We start from the raw sequence: 24929 nt of genomic DNA, 5'->3' as shown, positions 1-24929 counted from the left end.
CAGACCACATGAGTTCTGCCCTTATAGCACTCATGACTGTGGGGGAGGCAGATGTGAGACTGTACTTGAAACTGGGGTTGCATTCATTCACTTGGGTTGCATTCATTCACTCATTCTCTCATTTATCAACCCACAGCATTTTATTGAGTAGCTACTGTGTCCCAGACACTAGGGTCACAGACCTGAACAGAAAAGATCAAGGTCCTCTTCTTATAAGGCTGGGACCTCAGCTTGCTGTGCCCTCAAGACCCTGGTCAGCCCTTCCACTCACCTGGGCCACCAGCAAAACCTCCATGGAGGAAGGGTCCAGGAGAGGGAGGCACTGACTTACTCTGGTAGAAAAGTGTGTGCTTACCTGGAAAGGATCCTGGCATAGAGATAGAACAAGGAATATTTACTCTGCAAAAACTGCCTGAGCTTCTCCTGCAGCCCAGCCTGTTATAGGCACCAGAGAGACAAAGACCAAGTGACCATGGCCCTTCAGGCCCTAATGGCCATGAACTTTGTGGGAGGTGTTATCCTCAACAAGCACAACAAATCTCCTTTCTTAATGTCAGGGTTTGGGAAGGAGGTAGCATCCATGCCTCAAACAGAGCAGCCAGTAGCTTGCCAGTTTCCTAGAGCCCATAGGGTTCTGGCACCATGCCCATTGCCTATCATTCTGTTACACAGATGCTCTGTGCAAAGGACCATGTAGCCCGCACAGCTCTGGGACACTAGTTACATCAGCAGCTAATAGCTGCTCCATACAATTGTGTAGTACATAGGTTATACCACTTGCCCTGCCTAGTGACCCTGTCCTCACCTACCTCATTGCACATGCCCCTGGAGACACTGTTGAGCATGTCATAGGTCTCACTGTGCTCTCAATGGCCCACTATACATATTCACTTATTTGTTTTTCTTTCTTTTTCTTTAATATTTTTCTTTTTATTTGTATCTGAGTATGTGTGTGTGTGTGCAGTGCCCTCAGAGGCCAGAAGAGGATGTTGTTGTATCTCATGGAGCTGCAGCTACAGGTGGTTGTGAGATGCTCAATATGGATGTTGAGATCTGAACTCCTGTCTTATGTAAGAGCAGCTCTTGATCACTGAGCCAATTCTCTAGCCCTACTCATTTGCTTTTTTTACAACCCTCTGTGAGAAGATTCAGAACTGATATTCAGAGAGACCCACTAAGTCACTTACAACCCCACAGCTCCCTCTGAACCTGTTCAGGTCCCCATCTGCTTCCCATGAAAACAAGCTCAGAGGCAGGTTTAGTAATTGTTAGATGACTGAAGGCTTTTGTTATGATGCATTTTTCTTGTGAGTGACTCTAATCATAGAGAGTTGGGGTTTTTATTCATTCATTCATTCATTCATTTGTGGGGAGTGAGGTGAGCTGGAGATTCAAACCAGGGCCCAGTTCATACTAGCCAAGTTCTCTGCCACTGAGCTACGTCCTGCCTACACTGTAGAACATGTTTTTAAAAGAAGACATGCAGTTGACCAGTAATCCCATAGCTGAGAGATGACAACTTTTCACTGTGGCATGTCTCATCATGTGCCTTTCCAGAAGTTTCTCTAACCTAGATTTTTGTAGAATTGTATGCTCAGACTAAGCATACAGATTGCTAACTTCCTTTTTTACTGGCAGTCATCACTGAGAATGACCCAAGGAGGGCCCTGTGCTAGTGTCCTGCAGTGATGCTTATGGTAACATCCAGGAGCTCACTCTGCTGCTGTTGTCCACACTGCTGGGCAGGTGACTGTGAGATCAGGCACATGTACACACACACACACACACACACACACACACCCCAATTTTTTTCTTCTTTTTTTTTTACTAAGAATGTTCTAATGTTATCTCAGATTCCAGAGAGGAGAATCAGGGCCTGAATCACCCTGGCAGAAGGGAACAGGTGGCAAGTCCCTGGGAAAGGGTAGACAGGGCTGGGAGCATGTGTCTTCTGTCTGGCAGTGGCCTTCAGCGGGCAGGAGCACCACAGCTGGAGCCAAGATGCCTGTTTTCTTCCCTCCACTCTAGTGGCTCCCCTTCTGTCCCTTCCCTTCTATTCCAAGGTCCATTTCCCCAGTTGGACCTAACCCTTTGTCCACCACTTTCCTAGAGCCAAGGTTCCAACAAGACCCTCATGACTTTCTGGAATCCTCCGTGTCCCACATCTTGAACTTGCCCATCACTCCCGAAAGGAGAGGCCCTTGCTCCTCTCACCCTGCACCTCCACCGTGTCTCATAAAGGTACATGAGACCACTGTCCACTCCGAAGCCCACAAGAACCTTACTGCCCTGTCTCCCACCCCTTTCTTCCACCCACTCTCCCTCTCCCTCTACTCCATAATATCTCTTCTTTCCCTCCTCATCCCCACACCATACTCAGAGCTCCCACTCCCTCCAGAATGAAGGTCCTAACAGCCAGAGACTACGTGAGCCGTGGTGACTGCATGGTCTCCACCATTCAGGAGAATGTCAGTGAGTGTCTACTACTGGCACAGACATCATCACCCCAGATCCCCCTTTGCCCCTACCAGACAATTAAAGGTCTTGCACAGTTCCCTTAAGACAGGGCTGGGGAAAGGGCCAAGGAGCCAAAGTAGTCCCTTCCTCCCAATAGGAGTGTGGCCTTTCTCACTCATGTGTCCCTGCTTAGTTGAGTCTCAAAGCAAGCCTGAGCCAGCTTTGTCCTATACAGATGAAGGAAGGATAGCATGACAAATTCATGGTAGTTATGGTGGAGCACTTATGGCCTGGAGCTCTGCCTCGCTGGTTCCCCTTTACATAGCCCAGGGCTCCATGGGCTCTCTGATCTGCCTAACCTGCCTGTAGGCTTGCCCTGCTCTGGGTAGCCCAAGCAGCACTGGGTAGCCCTAGTTGGGGAAAAAAACGTGTTGGTCAATGTTGCCCTGTACTGGATGCTGCGGTATCCATAGTGAATAAGTGAGCTTGCCTGGAGCTGGCCTAAGGGGCCCAGCCTGGGAGGTGGGGTGATAGGAAAAAGAGGGGTTGCTGCTGAGTGCTGAGTTCTGAGAACCTGAGCTGGGAGTGCAGGGCAATCCAGGCATCTACCCTGCCTGGCACCCTCACACCAGCCCAGGGTTCCAAGATTGGCACCCAGCTCCCCAGGCTGTGTGAGACCATAGGGATCAATTTTATTCCATGCCAGTCTTTATGTGGATGTCTGTCAGAGGAGGGGATTGGCTGACTCATGAGCTCATATATATATATATATGTATATATATATATATATAATATATATATATATATATATAACTATAACTGGGAAAAGCATGCAAAAAGCCCTGAGTTAGACCCTCAGCACCTCATAAACCAGGTGTAGTGGTACATGCCTGTAAGCCCAGCACTGGGGATGTGAGGGCAGGAAGATCAGAAGTTTAAGGTTACCCATCTCTACTGTGTTAGAGGCCAACCTCAGCTACCTAAGATTCTGTCTAGAAAAAAAAGAAATTGAAAAATCCTTCAAATTGAAAGACCTCAGACAAGTTTAGTTTAGGAAGCAGGGCTTTGGGGACCTGAACAGCACTTGAAGTCACTGCCTCACAGCTGTGAGTGGGGAGCACAGCCTGGCTCAAGTTTGAGAACTCCCCAACCCAAAGTTCTCAGCTGATGGTGCCAAGTCTCAATCACTGGACTCACTGCCTGATGAGAGGTGAAGTATGGGAGGTGGGTTGGGGGACTCCCAGCCTAGAGCCACTGCATCTCAGATTTGGTCCTAGATCAATCACTCTGTACTCCTGGCTCAGGGTCTCAGAATTCAGCACTCAGCAGAGCCCCCTCTGTTCCCATTCACCCCACCTCCGAGGCAGGTGACTCCCAGTAAGTTCACTTATTCCCTCTGGAGGCCAAAGCATCCACTACAGGGCAACATTGACACACTTGTTTTTCTCCCCAACCAGGGCTACCCAGTGCAGCTTGGGCTTCTTCATGTATGCCTATGGCAAGCTTGGTGCACCACAGACAGCCTGGCACACTCTGAGGCAATCCTGGCTGGGGGGAACCGATGCCAACCCTGTGGTCCTAGATGTTAATTCCTTCTCAAGGGTGCCCTGAAGACCTTTCTTAGCTATCTTAGGGTAGGAATCTGATCTCCCCCAAGTTAGGGGATGGGGTTCTGGTTTGCTGCAGAAGGGAGTGCTTGCTGAGAATCCAGAAGCCCATATAGATTTCCAAAGATAATTACTTAGGGGCTGCTCCTTCCTCAACCACCCTGCAATGAGAGGAGGGGCTGTAGACAATGGAATCCCCGTCCCACCCTTCCCCACAAGCTCTCCTACATCCAGAACACTGGCCAAAACTATGAGTTGAGAGGCATGTGATGTGCACCTGCAGCATGGAAGAGCCTATGGTTTGCAGAGTCTGTGATTCAGCCTTCCGAATGTGATGTTGAGCAGAGAGCTGCCTGCAGAAAAAGACACACAGTGTGAGGCCACTTATGTACAGCTCCAAATACGCACAGTAGTCTACACTGCTCAGGATGCCGGTGTGTGGACAACTGAGTAGGAAAGGTTCCCTACGGGTCATTCATGCACTTACGGGAGGCTGGGAGCTGGGCTGGAGAGGGGATGCTACAAAGCATGACCCCAAGGCTTCCAGCATGTTTATCAAGTGAGGTTTCTCCTTACAGGCAGCTCGTGCGTCATAGTTCACAGTGCTCATCTTTATGTCTTTTAGAAATTTTAAAATATTTTTAACATCATAACACAGTATCATTTTCAGAATCCATGCAGTACTTTCTGTTGCTTATACACATGCATATGTACATGAACACATAGGAAAAGTGCTGGAAAGATGCACTCTAGACAGATAAGAACCATTCCTTCTTCAGAGATGAGCAAGAGGGGCCAGGGGGGCAGAGAGGAGAATATACTTACTTTATGGGCCTGGTGAAGCACAACTTTAATCTCAGCATTCTGAGAGGCAGAGGCAAGCAAGATCTTTATGAATTCTAAGCCAGCCCAGTCTACGTAGTAAGCTCTAGGCCAGCCAAGGTTACAAGTGAGACTGTGTCTCAAAAGAAAAGAAATGTTCATGTTATTTCTGCAATTTGCATTTTACTTACTGAAAATGCAAAGCTCGAGGAAAAGGGAGATACAGTACTGGGGCTTGAAGCATTTGTGTTCTGGGGACTGGTACAGGTTAAGGGGTGCACACACTGGAGCACCACAATTAAGCCTATGACCACCTGGAAGGGAGATGGGCCGCTGTCCCTTGGAAGATGGTCCAATCCTGAGGTGCATGGCTGCCTGCCTGGAATGACTGAGACTGGCATATCTCTGTCCTGTGCCAGCAGCCTCTCCCCCTTCCCAAATGCTGTTATGCTCCCGCCTAGGAGACAGATGGCCACAGGTTGGAAGACAGAGATACTCTGCCTGAATGTCCCTGTCAGCCTGCAGGTTGGAATTTTCCAGTCTATGGAGGGGAAGTCCTAGATCAGAACTTTCTGGAACTAGCCCTGGAAGCTGCTTCTGCCCCCAGACTGCAGTGATGAGATGGGGACAGAGATGTATCCAGAGACTGGCTGTGGAGTACTCTGTGTCATTCCCAGCCTGAAACAATGGATTGGTGGATGTTCCTGTGCTTACAACCCTAGCCAGGGGCAGTCATGGCAAGGCTGACTGCTACCCCTCCCACCTCAGGCATCTGATCACAGTTGAAGTGGACAGGTACAGTCTGCCATACCACTTCCTAACTGTGACTTTGAACCCTCTTGTGCCCTTGGGATTCCCATCTCTGAAGTTGAACTAAACAGTCTGACCCCCACTTGGTGATAGCATGCTTTTGCACTCTGTTGATTCTTTGAACTCAGAAACCTCTGGGATCTCAAGTTAGAGACCAGCTGGAATGTCAGCCGTATGGCTTTTGGAATCTCCTTTACCTGACCAGACCTGACTCAGTGCCAGGGAGAGAGGTCAGGTGTGAGAACAACTGCTCTGTGCTGTACTCAATGCTTGGTCAAAGCCTGAAAGCCTTGGCAGCTGTTTCTGGGTGTGGGGGCCTTTATCACTCATTCTACTTTAAAATACAGTCCATGCAAGGTGTGTGTGCTTCTCTGGAGGGAGGGCCAGAAAAGACACAGGTGTGCAATGGATGTCATGTATCCAAAGGGAGGCGAAGAAGAAGCCCAGGGTGGGGACTTTAGAACAGAATGCACTCAGGGTAGCCATTTCTCCCTCGCTGCCCCAGTTTACTCATCTGTGACATGTGAGAAGCTCCTCTTTAAGAAGGGTGAAAGGGTGTTGCTGGAGCACAGACACACTGGTGGGCTGGCCTTGCCTCAGTGTTAGTGACCCCCCCGGGGGGGGAGGGCTGCTTTTCTAAGCAGCTGTGGTTAATTAACCTGTTTCTGATGTTTCTCAGGTGTGAAGACAATAGGACCCCAAACAGAAGGACTCCTTCTGGTGATGTGGTGGTATTCTGATTTTGCTAAGCTATAATGCAACTCAGTCAAGGGGAGAGATGGGCCAGTTTACCACGTGCTAAGCCCACACAACTATGAATTATTCCTATGACAGCTTTCTTCTGGGGGTGGGGCAGGCCATGGGAAGACTGGACGTTTCTAGAGTCCCCTGAACTTTGGCTACACAGCTGCTTCTGCAGTTACTATGCTGCATCTAAGGACCCTCCACCAGAAGAACGAGGTCCTCTTCATCTGGCCTCTGTCCCTCTTGGCTCTGAAACTTTCAGTTGCTCACTGTCTCTGAGATCCATTTTCTCTGAAATAAAAGAACAGAACTCGAACTCTTCCCCTAACTTCTGTGGGTCTGAGAGGCTGGGAGAATGGAAAAGAGAAATAGAATCAGGCTGGCAATTGCCACCCCCAACCAGAGGGTTCACAGTCTCACTTCCTCAGCCTTTCATGTGCCCCTCTCCTGGAGGCAGCTTTGCAAGTGAAGACAGAGTGCTGGCTGTGCCACCTTCTATCCCTTAGTACTAAATGAATGAGGACTCACCCCCCCCCTCGCCTCCCCATGGTCTGATGTGTGCATTACAATGCATTCCTTATACACATGCTCAGCTGGGTTGAGATTCCTGACTGACACTTGGTAAACAGGCTGCCAAAAAAGCATGATACACAGAGGGCAGAGAAGGTGAGTGTGCAGGGAGAGAAGTGGGCATTTCTCATCTTTGCCTCTTCTGAGCTACCTTGTCTGTGCCAGTGGCCCTCAAATCCATCCAGCTTCCTTCTGCCTCAGGGCCTTAGCACAAGCTCTGCTCAGAAAGCTCCTGACATGGCAGTTGGCTAGGTGAGGGCTCCTGGAGAGGCCTCCTTTCCCTGCCCCCAGCTCAGGAAGACGACCCCCACCCACTGTGCCTCTTTTCTGCTTGGCTGAACCCTGATCTGATTGCTAGGTGCAATTTCACATTCCAACTTTCATGTTTTCTCCCCCTTTCCCTCTTAGAATGTATCCTTGATGAAGGCAGATGCTCTGCAGGCACACTGGGGGTGCTGGCAGGAGGGGAAGGAAGGGAGGGAGGAAGGGCACCACAGCTAGAACAGACTGGCCGCAGCCCGGGCCTCACTCTCCCCTTGGGTCATAACTGGCAGCAGTAATCCAAGCTGTGTCATCTGCTATTCAGCTACTGTATGTGGTCGGCCCTCCAAGACTGGTCACACAGCTGTCATGATCCCATTTTACGGTAGCACATCTGAGACTCCCAGGAGACACTCAGCGTGCTGAAGTCTCATGGTCCCTAACTCCAGGGCATAAGATCTCCTGAGCGCTTAGTTTAGTGATTCCTATATTTCCATGCCAAGGACGGAAAAGCTGTCCTGGAAGGCAGTGCCATCATTACATTCTTTGGGCTGCGAATGCATTTTAGCAACTGATTTCCAGGTTTCTAGTGAGGGCCAGGAAGGAGTCACCTCGGTCTCAGCGCCAGGGCTCTTGATTTTTGCAGCCGCACCGCAGGGCAGCTCTGTTTGATGCTGCAGTTGCCATGGCAACGAGCACTTTGGCGATTGGTCCAGCTCGGCCGCACTACGTTGCTCCTGGAAGGAGGGGGGCGCTCCTGCACTCCTGCCCCTCCTCCGGATGCTGCGAGAGCAAACCGGCACCGACACCCCCCTCCCCCAAGCTCTCCCCTCCTCATCCCAGCGCCCTGCCACCCCGGATGTGCGGGAGGGAAAAATCCCAAGGAAGTCCCAGGTAGCAGCGAGGCAGACGCCCCCGCCCAACCTGGCGACCATGGTGACTCGACGTCTTCCCAGGCTTCTGGGCACAGTGTAAACCCTGCGTGGGAGGACCCGTTTGGAGCCCCCTGCCACATTACACCCAGCTTTTCTAGATGAACCTGCCAGTCCTGGGAAAGTGACTGCCCTTGGCTTTCATTTTCTTCCTTTTCACCTCGCTTGAGCATCCTGCTCCTCCTCTGAACCACCTTGAACCTCCTCAGCCCAGGCAGGAAAGAGAGAGAAGGAGATCAGACTTGGGCAGGATGGCTTGCCGAAGACGCTATTTGTGAGTATATGAGACAGGTTTATCCTATAGCTGAGGCGGAAAGGACCACAACTCGAGTGTCGGAGCGAGGGGCTTGGTGGGGGTGGGGTGGCTGCTCTGCAGGTGGCTTCCAGGGGGAGCAAGCTTGTCTCTAGTGTTTGTCCCCTGCGGCAGAGGCAGTGTTGATGGTGATGAGGAGAAAAAGAATCTTAGTCAGCAAATCTTCCTTCAGCTGTGAAAGTCCCTTCCTGAGACAGTCTCCTTCCTCCTAACCCAGACCCACATACAAGGGCCCCCAAACCCGCGACCATGGTCCAGGCTTTTGGCAATGCCCCAAGCTGGCTTGTTTATGGAAAGCTTTGGTGCTCTACAAGCCTGTGGCCTGCACCCAAGCCAGGTGGAAGGCCATCAGCAGGCTGAGACAGTGGCCGGAGGTGGCATCCTCCACGGACAGGTGAAGGTGGCAGCAGTGTCCAGCTGTCGAGTGCAGGTGTAATGTGTGGGTACAGAGCACCCGTCTGCTGGGGCTGATGCCAGCAGCAGAGGCGGTGAAAGTCGGGCTTAGGGTGGTGACATCACGGGACTAGGTATTTATGGAAGCAAAGCCGTGCTTGGTAAAGCCCGGCTTCCCAGGGGGCAGTGGGATTCAAATGCCAGTTTCTTTCTAGGCTCTCTGGGGGCTCTTCAGGGTGCTGTTCTGGAAAGAGCAACCTTTATGCCACTTGGGCACTCTAGGCTCTGGAGACTGAATGAGGTTTGGGTCTGTCTGGCCTCTGCCTGCCCTAGGCTACCTGCCCCGCGCTTGGAAGCTGCTAGGAACAGTTTGGTGATCTCGGATCTTGTGAGGTTAAGGAGCAAGCCATGATGTGTTTGTATTGGGATCAGCCACCAGTACTAGGACAGGGTTTGCAGCAATTTGTAGGAGGTCACCTGGGAGATTCAGACTCTCCTCAAACGGACCTTGAACTTGTAGAAGCCCCAAGCCCCATCTAGGGCTCTCCAAGTCCTCTTTAAGCTTTGCCTCCTCCCCTCCTACAAGGGGCGGTTCCCATGCTAATGAGCCTGATAGAAAGTAAACATTGCCTGCAGCTGCGTCAGCAGGCTGGGTCAGCAGGCTCCTGCAGGAGGAGTGGGACCATGGCCTCAGGCTGTGGTCTGTATTTTCAGTGGAAAAGCCTTTGAGTCTGTTTGTTGGTAGAAGCAAACTACACAGAGTACTTGCTCTCCGTGGCAAGGCCAGAAATAGTAAAGCTTTCCCCAGCTTGGAACTTTGTCTCACATTTGGAGAAGGTACTTCCCAGGCAGCAGCCTCCTTCCTACCTGCCACACCTTTTCTGGCACAGGAGCCTCCAGTGTCAAAGAAACTGACAACTTGCAGAGGCCACTAAGCTGCTGTGGAGGGAAGATGTCATTAGCATGAAATGTGACAGTCCTCATGGAGAGCAGCCTGGCTCAGGGCCTGTTTCCAAGGCTCGGGAACGCCATCTGAAAGGCTTTGCATAGGCAGGAATGAACACACACACACACACACACACACACACACACACATTTTTGAAATAGGGAAACGGAGACTGGAAAAATCACCCCTGGAAACGTAGCATGCACTACCTTAGGCGTGGGGCCTGGGCTTTGCATGGAAATCATTTTGTCAAGAGCACGGCTTCCTCCCATAGATCCCACTGTGCTTCCAAGGTTCATTCCACCTGTCAGGGGCCAGGAACTTGCATCTGAACACACAGCCTTAGGCAGCCCTGTTGGCAGCTCTTGTCTGGGGATCAGTGCTCCTGCCTCCCTTCCTTGAAGGTCTCTCCACTCTTCTTTAACTCTTGGGGCGAGCTGTAGGCTGTAGGCTGTAGGCTGAGCTATCCCTACATCTGCTTCCTCCTACATTCTACTGGTATCAACCACCCTAAATAGATTGGCCGGGGAGTGCTGGAGAAGGACTATGGCCTCTGCCCTTGCAGAGGATTTGGAGTCAAACACGCTTTGCTGATTTACCTGCTTGGTACTCATCGGCCTGTGTTTGCCCACTTTTATATTCCACTTGACCAGGGCAGGGCTTAGCCCAGCCCAGGTCAGTACCTCTCAGTACCTGCTGCTCCAGACTTCTGGTTCCCCAGGCCAGCCGCAAGGAAGGGGGCTGATCGCTGTCAGCTCAGAACAGTCTTGGCTGGTCTTGTGCTTTCTCACATCCTATAGCTTGGTCAGCTTTCCTTAACTGCTGCAAATATAGTATGATTGATTCCGTTTTACAGAGCAGGAAACTGAGGTGCAGAGAGGGAAGGAACTTGACTGGGCTCCTGCAGCTATTTGCGGCTGTACCTTTAGCAGTTCTGCCCCTCCCCCAACATGCCCCACCCCAGACCTGAGCAGCCATGCATGCATTCCCATGTGTCACCCGATCAGGGTGTCCCTTGGCCCCACAAACAGGCACACTGTACACCCATTTTCACCTCCCCACGCATCCTCATTCTTTCTGACCTGACGATGGGATAAAGATAACAATGAAAACAATGCATATAGTAACTGAGTGGAGAAATCACAAGGCCTACAATCCTTGACCAGGGAGCAGCTGACATTTGCCAGCTTAGTAGCACTGTGAGGAAGGTACCCCATACTGAGTGACCACAGCAGCACCTTCACCGTCCTCAAGACAGTGGCTGAAGAGGACTCTTGGCTCAGCACATCTTGGGGCTCCAGCTCAGGCAGTAGGGCTGTAAAGATTTGCAGAGCAAGGCACTGGCTGCCTCTTTGCATGTCTGTGGTCCACCCATCTGTCTATCCAGTAACTGGCTCATTTGTTCACTGCCTGGAACTTCCTGGCCCCTCTTCCCTTCCTTTTTGGCTCTAACCAACCATGGAAGACTAAAGCCTCAGACCTCCCACCCTGCCATTCTCTGACTTCCCTGCTGGGTCTCCATCCACCCTGACACTATGTCCAGCTTCTTGGGTGGTCAGTCTGCTTCCTAATAGAATATCTGCTATACCTGGTAGACTCCTGATGGTGTGTAAGCCTCAGGGACCTTCAGCACCTAGAAAAGTGCCAGGTGCATCACATGCATGTAGGATATGCGATTAAGCCGGTGAGTCCTGGGTGGTGCCAGGCATTGTCCTAAGCAGGACTACAGAGCAATGAACTGGGCACTAGCGGGCTCCTGGGGAGGCACATCAGCCTCAATACTGGGAGTGGTCTTCACAGTCACCTGAACCCTGAGGACTGGAAGGGCATTTGCCACCTGAACAAAGAAGGCAGCAACCTCTGAATATGCAAATATCATGTCCTTCAGCTCATTTGACCATCTCCTGGACCGTAGGAGGTGGGGTTATTCTTACCTGCATTGTCCAGACCCTGCAACTGAGTTCCAGAACAACTTGTCCCAGGCAACACTCAAGCAGGGGTAAAACCTGGGCACTCCACCCCAAAGCCGAACTCTAACCTGTTATACTGAAAGCTTTTGCTGAAATGGCAAACACTGGTTGAGCGTGAGGAAAAGGGAGAGATGAACTAGCGGCATGGGTAGCGAGGGCCCTGTGGGCTGGTTCCCACTGCCAGCTCAGTGTGGACTGAGCGGAGACATGAAGGGTGGGGCTGAGATTGCCTCCTGTGCTGGGGGAGAGTAGAAGGGCAGGAACCTGACTTACCCCTTAGCCACAGTGGGCAGTTAGGGGAAGCTGCAGGAGTCAGGAGCAGCTGGTCTTCAGGCTAGACTGAGAGCAGCTGTGCATTCTTCCTTGCAGTCAACAGAGGCACCCCATGTTTCTCAGGATGAGGCAACCTGCTCATGGGGTCCTGGCTTACCTCATAGTACTAGCTTAACTTGATCTCAGAGGGCTTGTACCCTTGTTCAACTCCCACACCTCTGGCATGTCGAATCTGTGGTTGGCCCATTCTGCAGAAAAGTGACTTGCTCAGATTAATGGCCAGGAGTCTGTCTGGCTCCAGATCCTAGCCCCTCTTCACCAATCCTCATCTGTCTGTCCTTGGGGCCAGGGCTGGTAGGCAGCAGGTGTTTAGAAGGTGGAGTTCAAAGGAGAGGAAGAGTCCAGGTGGCCAGAAGGTGACAGGACACTGGTCAGGTGCCCTTAAGAAGTACCTGCTTGTCATACCCTTACCATCACTTTTGATAAATCTGTGTCCAGATCAGTTCTATTTGGCATTACTAGAACTATAGGATTTAAAATGTTTGTTTTAATAGAACTATAGGATTTAAAATGTGTGTTTGTTTGTTTATTATTGTGTATGTGGTGGGAAGGCACATACCATGGCACATAAGTGGAAGTCAGAGGACAACTTTGTAGAGTTGGTTCTTTCCTTACACTTCTTTGTGATGGAGCTGTCACCAAGTTGAGGCCAGTTTGAGAAGGACGTTGAGCCCCTGCCTGCGTCAAACAAGATAGATGTCCAAATGTGTTTTGTGTGACTTGGCTATATGTTGAGTTTTCTAGGAATGTGACTGCTCTCGAAGTCAAGGGAAGATCAGACTGTGATATGTTGGGAGCTCTGCCAAGAGCTGTCACCACCCAGGCCATCATGTCCCCAAGGGCAGCAGCTTTCCTGAGAACAAGGTTTCCCCAGCAGGTGCCTGTGGGATCAGCTGGCTAAGGGTGGCCACTGCTTGGCAAATGACTGTTACCTCAACACCAGGTCTTTCTGAGTCTGCAGTGTTCACATAGGGCAGACTATGGGTTTGCTGTGGTGCAGGTGTGGATAAGCTTTATTGTGTCTAGGATTCCTTTCAAAATGGACATAGGCAATGTAGTTTGGGGTAGACAGAGGGGCATGGCATCATGGGTCTTTGAAGTGATGATGTTATTATGTTCAGTCTGGTTTCATAGCCTTGGATTCAACCAACTATAGATAGAAATTTAGTGAGGGGTGTGTGTATGTGGGGAGGGGGGGATCATTTCCAGAAAGTTCCAAAGAACAAAACTTGGATTTGTCTGGCCCTGTACCAAGCACTTCACTGAACACACATGAATTTGTCAGTAGATGTGCAGGCACCCTGCTGTGGCCTCATCTTCTCCATGGGTCTTTCATCTCTGCACACCTAGATCTTTAATGTTCTTTACCTCAAGTGTGTGGGCCTGTGGTGGTCACATCTGCTTACTAGCTTGCTCCTCATGTGTGGACAGCACAGTGTCACCACTGTTTCCACAGCATCTGCCCTGCATTTGACATGTTGCATTACCTAGAGGTGGTTTAAAGTATTTGGAGGAACTGGTGGTGTATATTTGCAATCCCAGCACTCAAGATGCTGAGACAAGAGGATGGAGAGTCCAGGACCAGGTATCTGAAGGGGTCTGGCAAACCAATCCTTATGAGTACTGAGGGACAACCATTCTTGATCCACAGTTTACCTGTATTCCCTCCTCCCTCCTGTCATTTCTTCTAGGCCTCCTATCCTTCCTGATGCCCACTTTATGGCTGTCACAGAAGCAGGCAGTCTGTGGAAGGTCCTAAAAGCCCAGAACGGGGCCCAAGCTACAACAGAGAAGTCACTCTGCTAGGCGCAGCCTGGCTCTATAGTCTCTCTGGCCACCCTTTCCTTCCCTGCTCACTGAAGCCACTCCATGTGGCCCCTCTGTCTCCTGACACTGTCTCCTCTCTTTGTACCATAACAGCTCCTGGGGGACACTGAGGTCTGAATAGACAGAGGACAAGTAGGCAGGCTGGACATCTGCAGGCGGAGTTTTCCATCTAGACCACAGATCAGCTCTGTCCTGCCAGCTGCTCCCCAAATAACCACACAGAGACTTATTATTATAAATGCTTGGCCAATAGCTTAGACTCATTTTTTAGCTAGTGTTTATAACTTAAATTAATCCATTTTTATTAATCTTTGTGCTGCCCCAGGTTCGTTTGCCTCATGTACATACTTCCCATTCTGCTCACTCTGCTTCTCATGGCATCTCTTGAGACTCCTCAGACTCCACCCTTCTTCCCATTATCATCCTAGTCTCACTCTCCCGCCTAATCTCTTCCTGCCCAGTTGTAAGCCAGTCAGCTCTTTATTAAACAATGAGAGTAATACATATTTACAGTGTACAAAGATTGTTCCATCTGTAGAGTGACACCTGAGAGCCACGGGCTCCATGGAGGCCTAGGCTGGAGCACTTTTCCCAGTCTCTGGGGTGAGGAACTTGTTTCCAAGGTGCTCCTAGAAGCCAGTGGAGGTTGTGCTTTGACGTGTGTGTGTGTGTGTGTGTGTGGTCTTAGTGCTACGCCATTCTACTGCATGTACACTCTACCCAAGGGATGAGCAAGACGGGGGAGCTGGTGCCCTACAGAGTTCTGAGGTGTTACTGTTTGGAGAAATGACTATAGTGTTGGCAAGAACACTCGATATTATTTTTTCATAACCGCAGTTGAGTCTAAAATTATCTCAGAGTCACACATTTGATTTATCTGGTTTTTGTTTTGTTGTTGTTTGGAGAGGTTGGTGCTGGGAATGGGATGTGTGTGATATACTACCAAGCTGCACCCACATCAGGTGGCTCTTAACTACCTGTAACTCCAGCTCTTTTCTGTCCTCCACAGGTACTTGCACCCACATGGCATACACTCACAAAGACACTGTGCTGGCTGGTTTTTATGTCAACTTGACACAAGCTAGGATGGTCATTTGGGAAGAAGAAACTCAATTGAGAAAATGTCCCTTACTAGATTAGCCTGTGGGCAAGCCTGTGGCACATTTTCTTAATTGGTGATGATGTGGGAGGGCTCAGCACATTGTGAGTGATGCCACCCCTTGGCTGGTGGTCCTGGGTTGAATAAGAAAGCAGGCTGAGCAATCCCTGAGCAGCAAGCCAGTGTGCAGCATTCCTCCATGGTCTCTGCATCAGGCTCCTGCCTCCAGGTTTGAGTTCCTGCCCTGACTTCCTTTGACAATGGACTATAACATTGGAGTTGTTTTTGGTCATAGTGTTTATCAGTGATAGAAACCCTTACTAAGACAGACACTTACACATACAAATGAGTAAAAATAAAATAAAATAAAATATATCTTTTTTTTAAAACTGGGACTCAGATTATGGTCTATTGGCTCCGACTCTGGTGACTGTGGGACAGAGGCTGTCCACCTCTTGGTGTCTACCCTCTAAGGTCCCCTGTAGTTACCACCCTTTGCTGCCCTCTTCTCTGTCAGCTGAGATCCCTTGACCCTCCTTTCCAAGGCTCAAGCCCACCAGCAGTCCTGGGACCAGTCCCAGCCCTTAAAGGCAATAGTATAAGCCCCTCTGGAGGCTGGTAGGCCAGACTGTCAGCCAGCTACTGGAGCAGGGTCTGGCCCACTGTCCCTGGGCCCTTTCCAGAATCAGGGCCCAGCCCAGCCTGAGGGCTCCTCTCAAGAAGGCCTCCCCTCTCCCCTGGGCCTGTGAGTCTGCTTGGCTGTCAGCCATGCCTGCTCTCCCTCTGCCCAGAGCTACATATGTTAGTGATGGTACAGTCCCCACGCTCTCCTCTGCCTGCTGCCGCCACAGCAGGCGGCGGGGACAGAGACAAACTGAACACTCCCGCAAATGCCATTTTGAAGACAAAAATGGAAACCAGTCGGCTAAAACGAAAAGGTTACGGGAAACAAGGCCTTTTGATGGTTTTGGCGTTCTACAAATTGACTATTCTGTGAATTGGCTTTCGGCAAATTGCCTTGTCACAAACTGAGGGAGAGGCAAGACAAAGCCTGTGAGCTGGGCTGGGCTGGGGTTGTCAAAACCAGGTGAGCATGGTGGATGCAGGACAAGGCTCACTGGATGCCTGTAGCCATACCCCACCTCCCCATTTTGTCCCACGTCCTGGGATCTACTTAGGCTGGGGATACAAGCCTGTGTTTCACACAGCCTGGCCTCAGAGGAGCAAGAGTCTGAAACCCAGCTGGGGTTGGGAGAGAGGGAGGCTGAAGCATGTCTGGCTTCAGGATGTCTTACTCGCCCCAGCAGCTCCATTCCTTGGTACAGAGACATCTGTTTGGAGTGGCTCGCAAAGGACATGATGCGTTTTTAATTGTCATGATGCTTGCTGACATTCGAAGCCCGTCTCTTGGTGGCTACTGGATAATACTCAGCATTTCTTCCATTTGTTCTCCTGTGTCAGTAAGAATAATGTTCCTAAGTGTCTTAGGCCCCTCACTCTTGATTGAACTTCAGTCCTTGACTGTCTCCAAAGCTGAAGAGTAATTACGCCACCTTGGCAGAGCCCCCAGAGCCAGGTGAGGTCCAGTATGTGGGAATAACTCAGGCTTCGTATAGCTCCAAGGAGGTGCCCTCAAAGACCTTGTATCTGTTGCCTGTTGGCAGTGTGACTTCAGTAGATGTCTTAACTTTTCTGAACTCATTTCCTCTTCTGAGTTGCTCTGTGGAGTGGCAGTCAGGACCTGTAATTAGTGTCCTTGGCTTGCCATACCCTGGTGTCTCCTTAGGTCCCTCCCCAGTGTGACATGTTTGAGGACATGCTAGGCCATAAGAAATATGGATATCTACTGAGCTGAGGGAACAGACATGTTAACCAGGAGTCTCTGGGTTGCATATGACCAATTCATAGAGTATTCAAATGGATGCCACTAGTGGCCAAAGACCTGGCTCTTATGTGGCTGAGCTGGGTCCAGCAGCATCTGAGCCACAACAACTGTCTTCTGCTTGCTTGCCTATCACCTGGGTTGTGTTCCCATGAAGGTCCTCAGCAAACTTGGAGCCCACTGGCCAGCCCTGGGGCAAATTAGCTTCCAAAAAAAAAACCCAACACACTGAGAGTCAGAAAGTGCTGTTGGCTGTCTCTGCCACCTGGCCATAGCCAGAACTGGATGCCTGGGCAGCCCCACTTGAATCACTGGACTGGAAATTGAGGGGAAGGTCACATGTGTGAAGATTTGTGAGTCAGGGAGGGTAAACCGAGGCTAGAGGCAAGTCAGTGGTTTTTTCTAAGTGTTAGAAGGGAACTGGGCCAAAGGAGTTTGGGCACATTAGGACCAGCCTGCAGCCTGCCTCCTTGGCCCCACCCTGGGACCCTGTGTGGAGTCGGAGTTAGGGCTACAAGGCAGGAAAGCTCTAGATCCCATGTTGCCTCCAAGCTGCCCTAACTTCTCTGCTGGCTGGGGCCTACACACAAGAACCCCTTTCTTTCTGGTTCATCTTTTCCATTGGTATTTCTACAACCCTAAACCATGCCAAGGGTTGTATGTTCTTCAAGAAAACTCATCACTTATTCTAAACAGACCTCCAGATCCTTCCTAGGATCTTGGGTCAGAAGCTATTCCCAGGTGCATTGAGCTTCCCTGTGGAGAAGCAGAGGAGAGGTGTCCCCACCTCTAAGATGACTGTTCCTGCAGTCTTAAGGGAGAAGACTTGAAGATTAAGGCCATAGGCAGCCTAGGGCACTGTGGCTGGCATTAACATCCCCCATGACTGACCAGGCAGGAAAGCAAGAGTGATCTCAAGCTGACCCCTGGGGCATCTACAGAGAAGACTGGGAATTCAGAAGGGACAAGATACCCTCAGATTCAGACTTTTGGAATAAAGGCTTTTTTCCTCAGAACTACTACTTCTTTTGGAGCATTAATGAGAGGTCCCATGGACAGGGCAGATACTACCTCTGACCAGTGCCCTTCAGCTTTCCAGGGTCAGGCTATGCCCGACCTGCTGGGCACTTAGCCTTACCTCCTTTCTACCCTTGTTTCTCAGACATGTCTTTGGCTCTGCCATTGGTCTTGGACAGGTGAGTCTTTCAGGGTGTCTCTAAGAGGGTGAGGACTCTTCCTCAGGATCACCAGCTGTAGTGGCAGGCCAGGATATGGAACCAAACTTGAGACTTTTGCCCCTGGTGCCAACAAATCCGGCCTTAGCTGACATTACCCCTGATCTTGCTCATATCTGAGGCTTGCTCCCTGCTCTCAGGGACCTGCTCTTCTTGTCCCCCAGCCACTCCCCACCCTGCCCTGCTCCCAGCCATGCCTGTCTCCTTTGGGACCACTGGAACTTTCCTTTCTGCTGCTGGGACTGCCACCCTTAAAGCCAGCCCTGGCTTTGGGGCTAGTGCTAAGTCTTGACAGCCCACCTTCAGTGATGTTGAACCTCAGTCCCCCAGGTTCTGACTGGTTCTTTCCTGAAGGTTTGCAGCAGGCACACAGGAAGGGCCTAGAGTTACTATTCTGCTTGCAGAAGTCTCTGAACCAGTGGAGCCATCAGAGAGCATAGGCTGAGTCCTGCAAAGGGAAGCATGGGGCCTGGCATGGAGTTGGTTCAGTTCATGTGTGCTGAGTGACTGTAGGACGTTCTGTGGGTCTCCTGAAGCCTGTGGCCTGCCATCAGGTCATCTCTTTCTTTTTCACACATACTTGTCTATGGATAGGTGTGGGCCAGGCCCAGGCTGGAGGTAAAGCCTGGTAGGAAAAAACAAAGGGGTTCTGGTAAGGACTGAGGCAGCTGTTGGGGCTGAGGACACCAGTACCCCACTGGGGTTGAGCTCAAGGTGAGGAGTGGGGAAAAGGAAACACCAAGGGCCTCACAGGCTCTGGAATCCATGGGCCCTGGGATGGGGGCCAGGTGGTGGGGCAGTACTATCCCTAAAGTACCCACCTCCACAAGAAAAGGCATCTTCAGGACAGTGATCTCATTGACAGAGAGTAAGGAGACTTTAGGAAGGGTCTGCCTGTGTCTCGGACTGTCCTCTGCCTCTCATTAGACTCTGTAAAAATGTTCCTACCCTCAGCTCAGGACGGGTTCTCTTCTCCAGTGCTACAAACCCCCCAGAGTCCAAGGTCACCCGGGACCTCTGCCAAGGCCACTGCCATCTGCTGGGAGAAGCTCTGCCTCTTGAACAGAGCAGACACTAGGGAACAGTGCCTGCTGCCACACCATCTTGCACCCCAAAATAGAAGTGCATACACCCCACTAGCTTGGCATATAAGGCTTTCTTTCCCCTCCCGTGTCTGCTCCTCCCTTCTGGTTTGGGCTTCAGTCGGGGTCCCTGTTTATCGTGAGAACACACGAGTGTTAGGGCATGAGGCTCAGAGAGCTGGCCTCTGGCCTCTGCAATCCCTGGCAGTTTTCACTCAGGATACTGCTGCCTGGCCAGAAGGGGCAGTGTGCTGTGACCACCTTGCTGTATGTCTTTTTGGCTACCCGCCTGCCCACAGGGATAGAGGTTATATCTCACCCCCTTTGGCTTTGCTCCTTGAGCGGGGTTATTCAGTCACGCTGGACACTCTGCTCAGACGGGTGTCTGTGGTCTTCCTGTATCCCTGGGTGGCTGGGGTGGTGAAGTGCACTGTCTTGGTTACTTTAAATTGCTGCAATAAGACCCCATGACCAAAGCAACTAATAGAAGAAGAGTTTACTTGGGGCTTACAGTTTCAGAGGGTGAATCCATGACCATCATGACAGGAAGATTGGCAGCAGGCAGACAGGTATGGCTCTGGAGCTGTAGCTTAGAGCTTACATTTTGATCTGCAAATATGAGGCAAAAAGATCTAACTGGGAATGGTGTGGGCTTTTGAAACCTCAAAGCTCTCCCCTGACCCCAGTGACACACCTCCTCCAACAAGGCCACACCTCCTAATCCTTCCCAAACAGTTCCACCAACTAGAGATCAAGCACTCAAATATATGAGCCTATGAGGCCATTTCATTCATACGACCACATGCAATCACAGTGGTCCCCTGCCCATGGCTTTTGATTCCCGTATATTGTTTTTAACAACCGAGACTTGAAAATATTAAATGAAAAACTCTAGAAATAATTGGTAGGTTTTTTGTGACTTCTGTTATGATATATTATGGTCATTCTGAGTATTTTATCTGCATCTCTATGTACTATGTGCATACAGTGCCCACAGCAGCCAGAAGAGGGCATCGGATACCCTGGAACTGGAGTGACAGATGGCTGTGATGATATGGGTGCTAGGAACTGAACCCAAGTGCTCTTAACCACTGAACTATCTCTCCAGCCCCGGTAGCTGTGGCTCTTAACCCTCAATGCAACTGTTCTATATAATATATATTGACTGTGTAACATAGGAAAAACCAGCACCGTGGCCACCATTGTTGCCATCACAGTGTTGGGCATCCCCCAGGCATGTTAGAGAGTGTCCCTGTGTATAAGAGGCTGCTTTGGCACTGTGTGAGTGCTAGGTAGGCTGGACAAATAAAATGACTCACTGTTTTAAATTGCACCCTTTCAGAGCTCATGACCACTGCTCTGGATAAATCTCCTTCCAGTGTAAACAAGAGACCCAGGCCCAGAGTCCAGATGATGCCCCATCTCACCCTGGGCCCCTGGCTCTTTCCATATACCCAGTCAGGAGGCCTCTGAAGGTGTCCTCCCCAGCAGCCAGACTTTTCCAGACTCTGGCTGAACTCCGGGCAGGGCAGCCTGGCAGCAAGGAGTAGTGTAGAGGCCAACCTAGGGACAATCATCTCCTTGTGCCTGTGGTGGGGGCCCCTAGCTGGTAGGCAGGGCTGTCTACACACCAGAGCCAGCACAGGAAAGCCAACAAGTCCTCTTTGGCTGTCTTAACTGGAGGCCTTGAGGTGCAGGGCCAGACAGGATGAAGGGTAAGTCTGCCCACTGGCACCTCAGACTCCCTAGCTGAGGAAAGGGAGGCTTGGATAAGGGCTCATAGCTTTCAAGACCAGCATGTGCTGATCACAATCGTATCCAGCCCCAGTATGTGACACTGGGCCAAAGGCCTAGGGTACAGGATCACAAGGTGCCCACCCAGCATGGTATAGGCCCTGGAACCACGGTTCAGTTGTTGTGTCTCCGCCTCAGAAGTCCTGAAGACAGAGTGACAGCACCCTGTGTCCCGAGCAAAGGGGCAACTGACCTCCATGCTAGGCTCCCAGCTCTCCTGCCGCCATGGAATGGCCAGGAACATGAGCTCTTGAGTGCCTTGTCTAGGCATGGCTAAATAGTTCTGCTGTAGAATGCCAGCACAGAGGGCCTGGAGCCTGGGAGGGAGGAGATTTGGGGCAGGACTGTGCCTAACCATCTCCTCTCCCGCGGTAACTTTTGCCCCAAACAGAGAAACTTCTAGAGCCCTGAAGACAGGCAAACACTTCAGTGCTGGCTAGAGGAGGTGGGTCTGACCTTTCATGGGGCCATCTGTGTTACCCAGGGCCATAAAAACATCTCCACCCTGTGTCCACAGTTCCAAGGACAGCCCCTAAGGAGTACTTGCTGAGCACAGGCACCCTATTGAGCTGCTGCTGTGGCCTGTTGACCGGGGAGGCAGGCGTGCTGAGCCAAGCCCGCAGCCACCCCAGAGGGCTAGGAGCTGTGCCACACACCCCATAGCCACAGAGGGCAGGAAGGAATGTGTCTCCAACTCCTGTGTACACAGCCAGTGGGAGCATGGTGTCATAGAATGGATGTCACAAATATTCACAGCCCCACGCAGCTCACTGAGAGCAAAGCCAGCAGAAACACCCTGAAGCTGTCGCACTGTGTCTACAGTGAGTTGGGGGCTGGGGCCTGATCTTCCCTTGTGCTTAGCAGTTACTGTGTGTGTGCACGCCTGTGTGCATACACAAGTATGTGTGAGTCCAGAGGTTGACATCAGGTGTCGTCCTCTATCCCTCTCCACCTTAGTTTTTGAGACAGGGTCTCCCATTGAACCTGAAGCTTGTCTCTTGAGCAAGAACAGCTGGCCAGTGAGCCCAAGGATCCTCTTGTGTCTGCCTCCCCAGCACTAGGTTTCCAGGACTATGCCATCACACCCAGCTTTTTACATGCACGTTGGGGGTCTGAACCCAGGTCCTCACGCTTGTGTGCAAGCACTTTACTGACTGGGCCTTCTCCTCACCCCCAGTGTTCACTTTCTAAGCCAATGCCCTGTGTTCCTCACTATCTAGTAAGAAGGAGGGAAGCGAGATACAGGAGGCGGTAGCCTCCCTTCCCTCTGGAAACTGAAGCCAATTCCCTCCAAACAACCTTCTTCTGTGACTTGACTGAGTCTTACTTGCTTTAGCTTTCTCTGAAAGGAAGATTCACCTTGAATAAGCATCACCCACTTGGAGTTTCCCTTAGAACAGCACCAGGCTTTGAGCCAATACCCAAGGAAGGAGCTCAAAGTCCTCCACACACACACAAGCACGCACATGCACGCACCATCACCACGACTGCCACCACCAGCCACCAGCCCTCATCCATACTGGGGCAGCATTGGCCAGTGGGCCTCCTTCCTGGCCTCCTCTTCCCAGTTGCTTTCCATGCCCTCCTTGTCTATTTCAGGACAAGGTCAATCCTCTCTCCACCTGACACCCCATAGCTCAGAGCTGCTACCCAAATGAAATAAAGAATACTGTTAGTGTAGTACCAGGAAGCCTGTGGGGGAGTGAGGTCACTCGCCCCATTATCGTGGGGAACATAGAGTGGGCAGCTGCTCTGGAGTCATTGTGGTTTGTTTTAATAATAAACATACTCTCTCCCATAGCAGCCAGGGGAGGTACCCTTGGGCTGTCCCATTCCAGAAAATGGAAGCTCTGTACTCACAGCCTGTGTCCACAGGCTCCCAACAGCTCATTCACCACAGATGTAACTGGGCATGGCCTAGATGCTCCTGCTGTTAGTCAGCTTTCGAGGCTACAATAAGACTGTAACCATCAGCTTCTAAAGAAAAACAGGCTATTTCGGCTCATGGTTTTGGGGTCTCAGTCCAAGGTCACTTGGCCTCATTACTTGTTTTTTTGTATATTAATTTTTTATTACTTTATGAGTATGGGTGTTTTGCCTGTATGTATGTTTGTGTACTGTGTGTGTTCCTGGTACCCATAGGTGACAGAAGAGGGCATTGGATCCTCTGGAAGTAGAGGTACAGATGATTTTAAGCTGTCCAGTATGGGTGCTGGCAATCAAAGCAAGGTCCTTTCTTCAAGAGCAGTAAGTGCTCTTAACTGTTGAGCTGTCTCAGGCCCATTTTGTGATGAGGCAGTGTGGCATGGTAGGGAGCATTCGATGGAACAAAATCATTTGCCTCATGGCCATGGAGCAAGAGAAAGACAGAAAAAGAGCCCAGGATCCCACAGACCCCTTCAAGGCCACACTCCAGGAAGATGCAAAGGTTCAGGCACCAAACTATTATATCCTACAATGGTTAAGTCAACTGTGGCACATCCGTGCCATGGAATAGTACTCAGTAGTGAAAAGGAATATGGCACCTGGATGAGTATCAGGGAACCATGCTGAGGGAGAAAGACAGTCTTAAGCAGTCCTATCCACATGGCTATGTCTGTATAACATTGTCAATGACACAGTTATAGAGATGAGCAGTGGCCAGGAGTCTGGGATGGTGGAGAGGCAGCATGGTGGGTCTTTCCATTTAAGGCCACCAGATGACAGAATTACACAGCCCTACATGCACGTACACACGCACACACTATGAGTTCTGTGGATTGACTGAAGTCCTTTTTATAGAGATAGTGGCACTCTGCAGTCAAGCAAGATGTTCTTACTGGGGTAGCCAAAGTGTGCATGCAGGGGCTCCCCGTATATTCTGTGAATCTGAGGTTGTCTCAAAGGTGATGAGGCACCAAGGCTCAGGAATGGTTCCTGCAGACTCAGAGAATCCTGTGTGCAGCCAGGGACAGAAGAACTGACCACTCCTACACTTGGTAGAGGAAACTAAAGCCGGAGAGCGCGGCTATGAGAGATTGAGGCTAGCTCCTTGGTGCCCAAGGCCTGGGCTCTTGGATGTGCAGGTTGGAGGCTGGAGTCCCCATGCTGATTTTCATCTGTAATGTAACCTTCGGTGAGCTGTTATGTACATACAGGAGGGGGTGCACTTCAGAAGTGTGTGGCTTACAGGCCCATCACAAACAAACGTTTGTAACCAACATTCAGACCCCAGAACACACCCACCCTGTGCCCCATCCCCTATCTCCTATCCAGTTCCAAGGAGCCTCTCCGACTCAACCACACAGAGCTGCCTGGCATGCTCTAGGACTGTGTCCATGGCTGGTGCCCCTTACCAGGAAGAAAGCATCCAGTAGGTCCTGAAAAAGAAATAGAAGCTGTGTTCCCAGAGTGCTGGGAGGCAGGGTTAGGGACAGAACATGGAGTAGCAGTGCTTAGGATGGGGGTTAGGGCCTCAGGCTGGCCTTGATGACTTCCCAGTGTTGCAGGAAAGGGATTGTAAAACCCGAGGAGCCTGGTCCAGGGATCCTCAAAGACTCTGGGGTCCCCAGGGTAGGGAAGAGCAGCTCCAGAAGGGTGGAAGGAGCTCTGAACAGGGAGTGGAAGGGATATGGGCTCCCCCGACTCCCTGCTCCATATACAAATAATGTGTACATACAGATAAAAGAAATCTCCATTCAACAGCATTCATGTGTTAGTAAAATGTGTTCATTTGTATTTGATTGTAGACATTGTTATCATAATTAATATATGCATGACTTAATTTCACATGTGCCAGCCTTTGGAATCCTGACTTCTCATTCATGAAATTTAGACTTCCTAGCATTGTTCTGAGACCTTGAAGTATATTAT

The 24929-nt window shown here is 50.7% G+C and overlaps 1 protein-coding gene across 5 annotated transcripts in view; it reads left to right on the top strand.

Annotated features, from left to right (window-relative positions):
* The window catches only part of Iqsec1 (IQ motif and Sec7 domain ArfGEF 1), a 222466-nt gene that overhangs the window by 57901 nt on the left and 139636 nt on the right, over positions 1 to 24929 (top strand). For 2 of the 5 annotated variants that reach the window (XM_059258191.1, XM_059258189.1), the window contains exon 1: positions 8086 to 8477. The exons of 2 other annotated variants lie outside the window; for them this stretch is intronic. In XM_059258191.1, coding sequence (XP_059114174.1) covers positions 8455 to 8477 — 23 coding nt within the window. In that variant the 5' untranslated portion in view covers positions 8086 to 8454. Of the gene's footprint in view, positions 1 to 8085; positions 8478 to 24929 lie in introns of those variants that run through there. One more of the 5 variants, XM_059258192.1, reaches the window with a different exon arrangement.

The sequence above is a fragment of the Peromyscus eremicus genome, chromosome 3 (assembly GCF_949786415.1).
Source record: "Peromyscus eremicus chromosome 3, PerEre_H2_v1, whole genome shotgun sequence".
Lineage (NCBI taxonomy): Eukaryota > Metazoa > Chordata > Mammalia > Rodentia > Cricetidae > Peromyscus > Peromyscus eremicus.
The sequence above is the reverse complement of the archived record's forward strand: the minus strand, read 5'-3'. Positions and strand labels throughout refer to the sequence as shown.